At 46.6% G+C, this 14,174-nt stretch overlaps 1 protein-coding gene across 3 annotated transcripts in view; it reads left to right on the top strand.

Annotated features, from left to right (window-relative positions):
* The window catches only part of Prom1 (prominin 1), a 101,135-nt gene extending 87,394 nt beyond the window's left edge, over window positions 1–13,741 (top strand). For all 3 annotated transcript variants that reach the window (XM_026788678.1, XM_026788679.1, XM_026788680.1), the window contains 9 exons: window positions 438–491; window positions 1,889–1,969; window positions 2,098–2,166; window positions 3,514–3,606; window positions 5,329–5,444; window positions 5,938–5,961; window positions 6,363–6,431; window positions 12,291–12,331; window positions 12,887–13,741. In XM_026788678.1, coding sequence (XP_026644479.1) covers window positions 438–491; window positions 1,889–1,969; window positions 2,098–2,166; window positions 3,514–3,606; window positions 5,329–5,444; window positions 5,938–5,961; window positions 6,363–6,431; window positions 12,291–12,306 — 522 coding nt within the window. In that variant the 3' untranslated portion in view covers window positions 12,307–12,331; window positions 12,887–13,741. The remainder of the gene's footprint in view (window positions 1–437; window positions 492–1,888; window positions 1,970–2,097; window positions 2,167–3,513; window positions 3,607–5,328; window positions 5,445–5,937; window positions 5,962–6,362; window positions 6,432–12,290; window positions 12,332–12,886) is intronic.
* The last annotated feature ends 433 nt before the right edge of the window (window positions 13,742–14,174 follow it).

The raw sequence follows: 14,174 nt of genomic DNA, 5'->3' as shown, positions 1-14,174 counted from the left end.
AGAAAGAAGAAAGAAATTGAATATATGGTCCCTGAAATCGGAAGTATTTTACAGTGTGGCCTTTTACAGGTAAAATTTTCCACCTTAACTTAAACCATTCAAGTAAACCACACTTGATAGGCAAGCTCTGTTTTAATGATGCTCTTCCCACCGATTAAACCTATTTTGAAGGCAGTCTTGTATGCTGTGTGTGTGATATGCTGCCATTCAAGCCTTTGAATATGACCCTGTTTTTCTTCTATGGGCTTTCTTACACACTAATGGTGTATAAGGTCCATGTTGTGGCTCCTGTCTGCTGTATTTTCAAGAATGCAGCCGTTACACTATATAGTCAGATTTGATGTCTGTGTTGGAGAGGGGCTGATAGAAGGCCTGTGTTCTTGATGCTTTGGATAAGCTTTTCTTTGAAATGCTTTTCTTTTTCTTTTCCTCATCAGGATACTTTAAAACAAAGTATCCGGACGCTTGAGCGCATGAGCGAGAAGTTGCCGGTAAGGGTTTCATTTTCTTTTATGAGGTTTTGTTATCAAACATCACACCTAGAGTTTCAGAGGTATTGGTTTTCATAAGTAGTTTAAGTTAAAAGGAGGTGTTGGGAGAATTTTGAATACCAAACTTGTTTTGCTCATGGCTTCCCTTCTCCCAAGTGCTTCTGTGAGTGCAAGTTTCAAGAGTCCGGGTCTCGCTGTGTAGGAGGTGACCTTAAGCATGGTTGCTTTAGATTGAGCTGCATATCATTGGTGGTCTCGGCCCTGTTCACCGTCACTGCTAGCCAAGCCACAGGCTTTTCTAATCACCCTCCCCTAAAACCTCAGCCTGGAAGAGCAGGCTCTTGTTGCAGCTGGTAGGAGCATGGCAGTAGACAGATGGACTTGGTACTGGAGCTTACATCTGATCCACAAACAAGCAGAGGCGAGGAGGAAAGAAAGAGGGAGGGAGGAAAAGAGGGAGGGGGGAAAAGACAGAGAAAGTGCTAACTGGGAAGGGCATGGGCTTTTTAAACTTCCCACCACCAGTGAAACATCTCCTCCAAAAAGGCCACACCTCCTAATCCTTCCCAAAGTGTTCCAGCAGCTAGAGACCACATTTTCAAACATATGAGCCTGTTGGGCCAGTCTCATCCAGTCCACCAAAAGGGGACACCCTCAGAGAGATTTACTGTTTGTGGTGTTAAGGAGGAGCATTTCAGTTATCAAACAGTTAACAGCCGACACAAGCTTAGGGCATGAGCAAGAGCACGGATTGCGTAGGATTGCCTTTAAGCCGCTGCTCAGAATACTGCCATTGTCCTCCAGTCCAACAGCTAAAACAAGTCACTTGGCCACAACCATTGTCATCATGAGGTAGAGAAGTGGATGGCTTTCAGGACATGCCATGTTCTGAAAGTCCCTTACATCAACTGCACAGTATGTGTGCCCAACATTGGTACACCTTCTGGTGTACTGAAACCATCTCTAGTTTCCTTACAGCACTTAATGCAGTAGCAACATGGTTTAACTAGCTGCTGTCCTGTATTCTTTAGAGGGAATTGGTCAGAAAAATTTTCACACATTTAGTAAACCTCCCCCTTCCTTACCACAAAAGGTTAATTGAGCCAGGTGGTCATGGCACACACCTTTAATCCCAGCACTCAGAGACAGGCAGGTCTGAGTTCAAGGCCAGCCTGGTTTGTAGAGCGAGTTCAAGGATAGCCATAGTTACTCAGATATTAATGTGCCCAAGCAGATGGCATGGGCTGTATGATGGTACCACTCCATTATACAGAGGAGCATCCAGAACCTAAAGATTTTGAGTAAGGTGAATGGGAAACAGCCTCCATAGGACTCTAATTGATTTGCAAATTGCCTAATTAATTAATTGTTCCCTTTCCAATTGTTATGTTTTCCAGGAGAGGATGAACAAGACCATCATGTCTTTGGATTCTGCTCAGAATTTCCTCAGCAGTAACATTTCCTCTATTGTTATTGAAGTAAGTTTTCTTTTCTTAAGCATGTGTGTAGATAAAGTGCCGTGTGAGTATTCCAGGATGAAGTAGCTATGTCCATTAAGTACCCGCTAGTCCCTTTAATAATGGTTCCAATCTTTGATTTCTTCTAGGAAACGAAGAAGTTTGCGAAAACAATAGTAGGCTACTTTGAACACTACCTGCAGTGGGTCTTGTATGCCGTAAGTAGCTGTGTCTTTTATGAACATAAAGGGCGCCACCCCTCAGGAGAGTCATTGTCTGGCATAAAATCTGAAGGAGATTAAAATCCTGGAGATTTTGGTTGGAGATAAGCGAAAGTGTCTGCCCGGATTGGATGCGCCAGCTCCTCCATGTTTTGAATGAGGAACCACCACATAAGCAAACGGAAAAATAGCTAGGATTTTACTCAGTGGCGCAGTGAGAGCACAAGATGCTGCGAGGAAGTGGCAGGCTATCCAAGGCAGGCTGCCCAAAGTGAGCTGGCTACTCGTTAAGGCTTCCTTGTATGGGGTCCAGAAGGTAGAGTTAGTTGCTGGGGTAGGGGGAGTGATTTTCTGTTTTAATTGAAGGTTTAAAGTCTTCGTTCACTTCTCACATCCTTTTCCATGTTGTGTCTGACTTTAATCATGTATACTCCCAACTATGCAGAAGCATAAGACATAGGGGTTTCCCTTGGATGTTCACTCAGAGGATGTGGTTTGGTTTGCCATATTGTGCATACGGCTTGCCATTTTTGTGCACACGGTTTGGTTTGCTGTATTGTGCATGCTGTATTGTGCATATGGTTCGCTGTCTTCTGCATACGATTTGCCCTATTGTGAATAAGCCCCAAATCATCCCAGGCTGGGTTCCCATTTCTCCATCACTCCTTTGAGTCTCAGGGTATGTTCTAGGACATTTCTGAATGAACACAGGGAGTTTACAGGAAGGTTGCTATGGTGGAGTGACACACTGTTGTTTGAGGTGGGGGGGGTGTGCACAGCTCAGCCGATGCAGTGGGGGGGGTCCCAGGTGACTAAGCACATGATGAGGGAAGGGCTAGTATATAGTTCAAGCCAAGTGGAGTCCTGTATTGCCAAGATTTCCTATGCTCGTCTGCCTCAAGAGGGTTTGGATAAGGGGAACCAGAACCTTTGGGGCCAGCCTTCCCATGAGGGAGAACACCTCTCCCTAATCCCCTTGGCTCACTTTTGCTATACGGTTTCTTTCATCTGATGCCCACGCCTTCGCCAGATAAAAGAACCCTGCAGCACTAGGCTGGACGTGTGCACGTCTTCATTCCCTAGAAGTTCTGCAAGATGAGTCTTAATATTCTAGACAACAAATGAGGAGAACTGCAGCTCAAGGGGACTGAGAGTCTTGCTGTAAATGCATATAATTGTACCAGCTGTAGATCCCCTCATCGGCTCATCGGCTGCCAGCTCCAGGGCTTGCTTCCAGGACTCTCCTGTGATGCACACTTCTGGATGCTCCTCTGAAACCAGTCAGGGGTCACATCTTGCGGCATGTGAGCCGCAGTGCACATTTGCCTGTTTTCCATCCCACAGATCACAGAGAAGATGACATCCTGCAAACCCGTGGTCACTGCGATGGACTCCGCTGTTAGTGGTGTTCTGTGTAGCTATGCTGCTGACCCTCTGGTAAGAACTTCATCTTTCAAAAAGAGAAGACATATTGCATAAATGTGTTCTCCCCCCCCATTGTGTTATTAGTAGTTCTCTACATTTTCCACTTTGTTCAGAGAGTTCTACAGCTTTATGACATCACTGTTCCTTTTCTGAAGATCAGGAGCCAGAGAGGTGCCACCGTCATCTTCCCTTGTCCCCCACCCATCACTCTGCTCACCTTCCTTTTCCTAACCAGTTCCTCTTGATCTAATGGTTTTCATTGGGGTTGTTTCCAGGGACATGGTTGAAGGGTTATTTAGAGGAGTGTGGACACCCTTACCAGTGGTATACCACCAAGGAAAGTGGTTTTTCTTAGTCCCGTCAACCATTAACTGCCTATAAATTCCCAGGGAGGCCTAGGCTTCATGAGCCCCACCCTCTCCATGGCAGGATGCTGACAGGTCCAGCCTTGTGCAGTCCTGCGCAGGGAACACAGCTCTGCTTTGTTGGAGACTGTCACAGCCATGTCATGCATGGAAGGCAGGATTCCACAGCACCCCACACCATCTGCTCTCCCAGTCTGTGTCTTCACCTTCCTCTGAGAGATTTCCTGAGCCTTGGTGGGAGTGATACAGATGCAGCATTGATGGTCGGACATTCAAAAGCCACATTGTGATTTTGGCCAATTATGACAATCTTTAGCTACCTTTGTTCACTGAAAGAAGAAGCCTCTCTGTCCAAAATTGATAGTGGCACCAACAAATAGGGATAAATATAATTATTTAGAAGGTAATTTTATGAGCATATTATGTCTGTTTAGTACAGCTACGACAGTAGCTTCCTCATCAGGGTCTGCACCCTCCCAGGCACAGGCTCTGACTGTGTTTCCAGGACTCGATATGAATTATCTCTTGCAGAGCAGGCTTCTAATCCAGTTAGAAACAGGTTGGTTGCCCCATCCTGGACTTGCTTCTGTTGCCCCTGTGGGTACATCTGCTCTGGTCTGCAGAGAGTGCTACACACAGGAGCCACGCTGAGTAAGGCTTTTGAGGACAATGCTCCCATAGCAGCCTGCACAGCCCCTCTGGCACTATGAGGGTGAAGTTCTAGTCCAGTTCCAGCCTGCTTTCTCTATGTCCTATAACCAGTGTGTGTGGTGATAGTGACGGAGTCTTACCGTTCAGTCTGGTTTGCACCCAACAGCAATGGCAATTGCCTGTGTTGTTTTGGAGATCTCAGGAGCCTTTCTGACCAGCTCTCAGGGAGGTAGCCCAGCCCTGGCTCTGTAGATTGAAGGTGCCAATGTGTTGACTATTCAGATGTAGAAAAAAAATCAGAAAAGCCAACTGTTCATATTTACATTGAACTAGTTAAACCTGAGCTTGCTGGCTGCCAGCTGTCTTGGTTAGACAGCCAGCCTAACGAAGATAACACTATGTGATGTGTGATTAGGTGTTTTCTGACTGTGTTAGACCAAATCTTAGTTACATCACTTAGATGCTTCTGTTCCTCTCTTAGAGAATAAGCAAGAACCTGGGCTCTCACCTGCTTGCCCTGTGGAAAGATTACTCCGTTACAATAACCCTTCCCAGTGTCCTTTGTGGCTGGTTCCTGCTAGGTTCACAGTTGATTTTGAAAACAGAATAAGAGTTTTAAAAATTGCAAAAGGAATTCTTCCCATAGCAAATGTTCTTTCCTATTATCTGTCCCCAAGCATTTATTTCTCCTGACCATTGTTGTTGTCTTAATCCCCAGAATTTGTTCTGGTTCGGCATCGGACAAGCCACGGTGCTCTTGCTTCCCGCTGTGATCATCGCTGTCAAGCTGGCCAAGTACTATCGCAGGATGGATTCAGAGGACATATATGATGAGTGAGTGTGGGTTGTTTGTGTGCAGCACTGTCCCCCGAGAGCCACCAAAGGCCAGTCCTCAAGAGAACTCCTGCTTAAGTCCTGGGTTGTCCCTTTTCCGCTGCTGTTGGTGGTGGTGGCGGTGGTCTTGTTTTTGTTTGTTTATAACCAATCTTATGATTCTGTTTCCTTCCTCTTTACTCAGCGTCTTTAACCAGCCTCCTTCTGTTTTCAGCTCGCCTGTCTCGGGAACATGGCATTTCACTTTATGATAACCATTGTTACCATTCCCCCCCCCCACCAGCGCTGCCGCCTGCCCTTTGCTTTGTGTCTGTTGAACACGCATGTTTGCTTTTCCCTTCTCGTCTTCTCTCGTCATCTCTGTAATCTGAACTGTCAGCCCGGACTGCAGTGAAAACACTGGGAATGGGGGGACGGGGAGGAGGGTGTAGATCATGGCCTTCGTAGTGATCAAACAAGCAAATAACCTTGTCTCCCCTTTTATATTTTATAGTGTTGAAACTGTCCCCATGAAAAAGTAAGCCTTTTTAAAAAATTATCTTCACAGATGGGATGGGGGAGGTTTCTACTACATGGTAGACCTGTAGTTAAGTTAATAATCTGACATAAGAACAACAGAGAAGTCTGGGTAGTGATGAATCGCGGCACCTCTGAGAAAGAGGGTTGGCGCATAGAAGGTGCTTACAAATGGAGCGAATGGGCATTTTATACATTAGACGCATCGCTCTGGGAAGCCACTGTTTTCCATTTGTGGTTTCGAAAGAGGGAAGATGGGCATGTAGCACATCCTCAAACCACCTTTACAGACCGGACAATCTGTGACCCAGATTGTCCTTTACATTGTCTTTGTGATCCACGGCATGAATGCTTCACCCTAGAGGTAACTCGGTGTTTCTGGTGTATTTATTTTTGTTGCAGTTTGGAAAACGGTAGTAATGGTTATCATAAAGATCACTTATATGGTGTTCACAATCCCGTTATGACAAGGTAAAAGAAAGCCTGGAGTGCATGCCTAGCCTGGGGTGAGCCTTCTTGTCTCTGCTGGACCTGACACCGAGCCTTCTGCATGCTCTGATGCCCTTCACTTCCCTCTGCATGCCACTGCACTGTCCCTGGCTAGCTCTGGTCACACTCTGCATAGCATTCCACGATGCCGATTGTCTAAATTTTCAGTGGATTTTTCATCAGTGAAATGGGGTAGCCTCTGGACTGAATGCCATCTTCAAATGCTATGAGGGACTCTAGACCCTAACGGGTTGCATGCGTGCACACCTTTACTTAGCCCCTCTGCCCCAAATCACCAAGTAGTGACTTAAAGACCTTTTCTGCCTTCCTCCCTCCTTTGCTTCCTTTCTTTCTCTCTGGAAAATTAACTATAATCAAGCAGAAAAAGAACTCAAGCTTTTCTTTCAAAATTCTTGTGCTTTTATGCTCCCTGGAGTTTTCTATGTGAGTCTGGGATTTGCCAGATAACTCTGAGTGTTACCTGCCAAGTGAATTCTGCTGCACCCCACTAAAATTTCAGACAAACACATCCACTAGGGGGCAGACTTTCTGCGGTCCTCCCCATGTCTACACAGGCAGCGCCAAGCCAATGGTCAGCACCCCAGGGGATGTTGCCCCCACCCCAGTTGCAAAGGAGTGAGTCAGACAATGGTACACGGGGAATCCTGCTGTCCTAGAAGCCCCATGCTCCACGTGGGACATTTCCCCTTAAAAGAATAGACACCACACTGAGGGAAGTCACCAGCATGGGCTCCTCATCAGGTGCTGCCACATAGGACGCCCCCTTCTAGTCAGGGGCATCGTCATCTTTAGCCACGTTTCCTAGAGACAGCAGAAGTGCTGATTTCACGAGGAACGGGAACAAGAAAGTCAGTAGAATTTCTCCTTTCAGAAGGATAAAAGGGTTTTTCCCCCTCCAACTTACAACTTGGAACATTCCAAAAATTTAAAATAAGAATCTCTTCTTTCAGCTTGTCATATGTGGGGGGAGGTATTGTTTCGATGTCTGAACTGCTATAACAAAGCACAGTAAGCAGTATGGCTTATAGAGACCAGATATTTCTTCCTCATGGTTCTGTAGACTGGGGAATAGGCGGCCAAGGCGCCACCACATTCTGTTTCTGATAAGGGCAGATTTTTCATAGATGGCGTTTGCTATCCTCACTGTGTCTTCATGTTGTGGGGGGGTCTGTGAGTTCTCTGGGGTTTCATGCCCAAAGTGGTCCTCCCACCCCAGCTTCATGATACCATCATCCGGATGGTCAGAATCTCTATTTATAAACTTATTGCTATTCAGATGTTCCAGCCGTAGCTGAAGTGGCGATGATAAAGTGGGGGTCAGTAAGGCTCTGAAGTGGGGGATATGCATCTGTTTTTCTGACAGTGTGCTGAACTTGGATGCTAGGATGCTGTGTTGTGAGGTCGCTTCAGGGCAAATCTCAGTTTATCAGACTTGGTCCAGAGCACATAGACAGTGCCTTGGCTGTCCTGCATTGTGTACTGGCCTCCTCCTTCCTAGCATGGAGAGCCTAGAGGGTGTCTCACATATCTTAGCTGAGATTTTGCAGGCCAGAGGTGAGCTCTTTCCTACCAATGACACCCAGCATCAGTTCTCCGAGGACCTGCTGAGTGTGCAGAACTGACTTCTGGTGCTGACCTCCTAGGCATGGCATAACCAAATGCCTGCTCTCATGCTGAACATTTCATTGAGTCTGCATAGAGGGTGCTGGGGAGAGACCTGTGTGGGTGGGAGGGTGTGGAAGGCTGGGTCTCTGGCAAAGATGCTGAGATGGAATTTGGGGTACAAATGTGTGCGAGAGGGTCCATAGTTGTGAAAGGAAAGATCAGAAGTCTAGAAAGACATGCCGCAGCCTCGTCTCAGCAGCGGGGAGTTGAGAAGCAAGTATGACCTGTTAGAAGTCACCCTCAGGGGCCAGATGCGGCCTTTGCACCTCATCTCCCTTCGCTGTGGGATCTGGTCTACCTGGGAAGGTAGAGCCCCTCGGGTGGACCAGTTGGCAAAAAGTTGTGCCATGGGAGCTCTGGTGGAAGGATCCTCTGCTGACGGCCCTGCAGCTGGCGACAAGCCCGTGACAAGCCCGTCTTAGAAGAGGGTACAGCAGTGCAGCGCCCGGAGCATGGGACTGAAAACTCTAGGAGGTCTGGCAGAGTCCACCACATCCACGCAATGTTTCCAGTAGGGAGAGCCGAGTCAGCTTGCCAGTGGGGGGATTGTCTCTGAGAGCCAGGAACCTCTCGGTGCTCCTATTCTGCTGTGAACACTTTGCCATTTAGAAGTGATGTCAAAGTCTGCACACAAAAGTGTCCAGTTTTTGGTACTGACATGATCCTCATCTGCAAACTTCACACTCAAGAATCACACAGTCTGGGTACAGCAGTGGTGGCACACGCCTTTAATCCCAGCACTGGGGAAGCAGGTGCAGGAGGATCTCTGTGAGTTTAAGGTGAGCCTAGTCTTCAGAGGAAGTTCTAGGATAGCCAGGGTTACACAGAGAAACACTGTCTCAAAACAGACAAACAAACAAACAAAAGAATTACAAGTTCCAAACAAAGGTTACAAAATGGAAACAAACCAGAAATCTCATGAGCCTTTTAGTAGCTTCACGGTTTTGTAATGGCTTGCTTTCTCAGCTAACCTAAGACCCGTAGGGTCATCATTTAGACATGCCTGCTAGGCACTCACTGCTTCTCATCCTTGAACCTGCCCTGCCCTGCCCTGCCCTGCCCTGGTCCTGAGCCTTTGGGTGTAAAAGAGGGCCAGACGTCTTCTTTAAACATGGTGAGATAAACATAATGAAATACGGAGTCCCCACTCGGACCCACAGGCATCTGCCTCTAGGGCAAAACACTTGGTTCTCTGGGCTAGTGGTTCTCCTGACTTAGCAGCTCACATCTGTCTAACAGGAACACGGTAAGCCTTGCTGAAGCTTGGATCTGACTTCCTGCAGAGGAAGAAGTGATTGCAGTAGAGAATAGAAAACCAGCCGGGATGCTCTAGCAGTGTTAAATACCTAGTGCTTCCGGGTAATTTTGTGATGATTTTGCTTTTGGTATCCCTTTGAAGGTGTGTCTGGGAAGAACCCAGCACTCCACACTCCTGGGAGAGGAAGCTATGGCTGTGTTAGTGCCTGAAGTCCTCCCTCTGTGCTCTCTAGGCAGTAAGATGGCTCCAAAGACAGGTTGAAGATATTGTTTGCTTTGTCTTGATTTTCAATAATGTAAGTCCCCCAAAACTGAAAGGTCCTTCATATGTCACAGAAGCGACTTTTTCAGTGACACTCACACCAAGACCTACCCTTTCTTCAGTGCCCACTGTCCTGGGGATCTGGCAGGTCTCCTGATCCTGAGTGCCCACTGTCCTGTGGGGACCTGGCCGGTCTCCTGATCCTGAGTGCCCACTGTATGTGGGCATCTGTCCGGTCTTCTGATCCTGACTGCCCACTGTATGTGGGCATCTGGCGGGCCTCTTGAGTTGCCGGCTCATCTGGGCAGGGAGGAGAACACAGACTAGGCCTGTTTATTTTCTGAAGATGAGAGAGTGGCACCTCAGAAGCCCTATAGACACAGTCATTCCAGCCTCAACGAGACCCCCAACCCCTGTGAGAAGACTCTGGGCTCTAGATTGGGGAAAATTTTCACTGTTTAACTGTGCCATTGTGAAATGCTAATGACATTAAGTCTCAGTTTCCACATCTATAAAAGGTGTCAATGAGAGCTCTACTTGCCTAGAAAATGTGAGGGTCAGAGTTCACTCTTATATTAGTGCAGTCCCCTATCCTAGTGTTTGTAGTTCATGATAGCGGGGATGCTCTTATTACATGGCTGATTCTGATGGAATCTAAACGTGAGTCAAACGTAATAAAAAGGTGCCTTGCCAACCTATCAGCCGAGCCAGTGCCACTCAGCCTTCCCTCATGACCCACAGAGCCATGGATCATAGGGAAGACCCCTAGAAGACCTTCTATAACATAAGTATGGCTACCTACTCCCTTCACATGGACTTGGTAAGGTGATCCCACTTCAGCCCTGACACGCTGCCTGTTACCTGGGCAAAGAGAGGTTTGAGGGCAAGCATGGTCAGTGCTTCATGAAGATGTGTGGCCCTTCAGGAGATCCTTGTGTCAATCAAGGCACGCACTGACACTTAACCAAGGTAGGGTCAGTTTGACCAAGTTGTTATTACTATATGGGGAGCTGGGCAGGGAAAGGTCTTCATAAGTAAGATGCATATTGTTAGTGGCATACTCAGTTTCAAAAACAAATCTGATCTGGTTTCCCTTTATCTTTACTATTCAATTGCACAGACACAGACACTCACAGCCTCTACTAAGTCTATGTCATGGCCTGTGGTGGCTCATGTGCTTTTGCCTACAGAAAAAAGAGCAATGGGCTTTCCTATACGCACTGAAGCCTGAAGTGTTCTTCATAGGGCTAATTCTGCCTCCTACACGGTCTGCACCAAGGAGAGGCATTTTCCTCTGGGGAGGTACATCTGCTGTAACAAGCTCCCTGGCACAAGTAACTTAGAGAAGGGAGGATTTATCTAACACTGCCAAGGTACAGTCAGTCCCAGTGGCAGGGACATGGGGCTGCTGGATATATTAGATCCACGGTGAGGAAGAAGTTACATGAATGTTAGTATTTGGCCTTTGTTGCTGTTAAGGACTGTGAACCTGTAGCAAGGTGCCACCCACATTTAGGGCGGGGTCTTCCCACCTCACTTAACCTCATATAGGAAATCCATCACAGACATGGCCAGAGGTGTGTATCCATGGTGGTTCTAAATCCCATCAAACTGCCATCACAGCAAGTATTGGGCTGTTCAACTGGGGACGGCACCATTTAAATCCTTTCCAACAGGTCTGAATTTTGCAGCCCCAGTTGGCCTGGAACTCTGGCAATCCTCCTGCAGCTGTTTCCCAAGAGCTGGATTACCAGCATTAGCCACCACACTCTGTTTGATGTTTTCCCATCTAATGCTCATAAATCACATTGGGGAACACATACCATACTGTTTCTATGAAATATGTCTTCAAATTCATGCCCTGTTATTGAGCTGCAGAGGTTAGGCTTTGTGCAGTGTGCTTGCAGATGCTTTGGGAGAAGTGGGAAGGGCCCACCTGGCATATCTCTCCTGCCCAAAGGAAAAACACATTTCATCATAGGGAAGTGGCAGTGTAGCTACAGTGCCCCTGCCTATACCTGCTCCATCTGTGCCGGTCTTTTGCTCTGTGATGAACTGGGTGTACTAGACTGGAAACTCACACCCTCCACATGGGGTTCTACCCTCTCCCCTTGCACAAATTCGTCATGGGGGTCAAGGTCATGGTCTTGATGAAATATGAGAGGATGGTGGGGTTAGCCCGGGTTGATAGTTAGAAAGCTGCTTACGGGATACGTACACATCTGGGCTCATACATGCAGAGTCCAGCAAGATCCCTGCAAAGCTTCAGGAAGCCGTTTGTGGCCAAGAGCCATCTGCCATCATCTGCTTTTTGCTATTCTAAATGTACTGCACACAAGTCCCCAGTGACTCTTACCACACACACGTTCCTAGTGACTGTGACTTCTTCGCCATAGAATGAATGGATGTGTCTGAGTTTGTTTCACTCTGTTCTCATCTTCCTTTAAAATGCAGTGCAGACAAATGCTAGAGCAACCTGCCTTATCTGGCATTCTTTTTCCTTGCTAAACTTTCTGGGGTTTAATCTGCATTCGTCTGTGACTCCAGTCACATCCTACTTCTGAGCATGAAGGTGACAGGACCACCTGCAGCCTAGCCCAGACTGCTACAGTTCTCTGTTTTGTTTTTGTTTTTAGCCCATCTCGTTACTGACAGTTGAAAAGGAAAATTGCTTGAGGTAAGTGTGATGCTTTCATATCAATGAATTTATAGGGCTGTTGTTTTTAGTTTTTAAAACACCAAGACACAGGTAATTCTAACATGTTAAGTGGAAAATCTAAATAGATTCTATAACATGCCTTTAATTACACAGAATCCAGTTATGTGACTAGATAATGTGTGTATGTAGATAAATGTAGATATACACGCATACAGTGATTATGTCTGGATACATACGGTATAAAATTAGATATTTTTAAATGTAGCAAAAATAATAAGCTGTTAGATATTCACATGTACATTGGGTTATGGAGTTGAGAGGTTTTTTGTGTGCTAACACACTGTTTTACAATGAACACTTCTGTGAACATGTATTTCCTTGATCTATGTCTGAAAGTAAACTCTACTCTAGTGATGAGATGATGCCCACAAGGCCAGCCCCCCTGCCTCTTGAATAAGTTCATGTTTCCTGTAGTTCCTTGGCTCCTGACAGAAACATTTTAGGATTCTGCATTCTTGCTTTCTTTTGTAACTCAAAGCCAGTTTTTAAAATTATGTTTGCTTCCCGTTTCAGCGTCAAGACAGCCAAAGTGGAAAGGATCCCAGACTTTGGATAGTTTCTGAGTCTTCTAGAACATTCCAAGACCAGAAGGAATCATGGTGGCAAATGTGGAGACTCAGGCGGGCACTGAGAACATGGCTCCAGTGGTCTTAGAGTAGCACTTTGTCAGGAACGAACAGTCATGGCTATAATCCACGTGTCCATTGCTATCCAAGGATGACTCTCCCCTGTTTTTAACTTTTTTTTTACACTGAATTTCTATTAGACACTAAAATATATGGGGCTTCTTGGTCCCCCTGGATACATTCACCTTTGAGCCAGCTCTTTGGATGTCATAGCTGCGTACCTAACTTACTTCCATATGTGGAGTGTGCTAAACACAAACCAGTTTACGAAAAAAAAGTGTATTTTGCATATAGTAAATTGTATATATACTCTTCTACCACAGTCGGGGTTTTTTTTACACAAATGAATACTCTAGATTTTTCTCCTAAACGAGGTTCCCTTTGGGTTGGGCTGTAGAGAAGACGCTGTATGCATGGAAAGTGTGTGAGCCCTGCAGCAGGCCCGTCCTTCCTCGTGGATCTCCCTCTGCTGGTTGCCAGTCTGCCTGTTGGACAAGAAGATGCCTGCTTGACACGACTGGCAAATTCAGAACAGAGAGAACTCGAGAGAAGGAAGCATCGCTCAGCCGGAAGCGGAATGGTTTTCACAGACGCCAGTCCTGGTTCACGGTTTCGTGGCACACTTTCTGATTTGTGAGGGTGGGCCGTAAGTTCTGTGTCATCTGATTATTAGTGGGGTTCTGAAATGAGGGGCAAGAACTCCTGTCATGATTCTGAGATCTGAAATAAAGCGTGGATGAATGGAGCCTCTGGAGTTTGGTCAGTTCGCCTCTGTGGTGGGTTGTACTTACTGGCAGTGACCTTTCCAGAAGAGATCAGTGAGGAAAGCTGGTCGAAGTGACTGTGACCGCAGTGAGGGGCATAGCTTTATACCAAGCCTTTCCACGTGAGCCCGCAGCCCTGATTCATGTCAGTATAAAGGAGCTTGAGGAATGCGGCGTGAGTGTGATTTCCTTGAGTAGCCCAAGTCTGCACTGTGCCTGTGATGAGCTGAGCTCTTGTTGCATTTTTTTTAAAGATTTATTTATTATGTATACAGCATTCTGTCTGGATGTTTGACTGCAGGCCAGAAGAGGGCACCAGATCAGATCTCATTATGGATGGTTGTGAGCCACCATGTGGTTGCTGGGGATTGAACTCAGGACCTCTGGAAGAGCAGCCAGTGCTCTTAACCT

Source organism: Microtus ochrogaster, unplaced genomic scaffold (assembly GCF_000317375.1).
Source record: "Microtus ochrogaster isolate Prairie Vole_2 unplaced genomic scaffold, MicOch1.0 UNK5, whole genome shotgun sequence".
Lineage (NCBI taxonomy): Eukaryota > Metazoa > Chordata > Mammalia > Rodentia > Cricetidae > Microtus > Microtus ochrogaster.
Note: the sequence above shows the minus strand (reverse complement) of the source record. Positions and strands in the feature narration are given on the sequence as shown.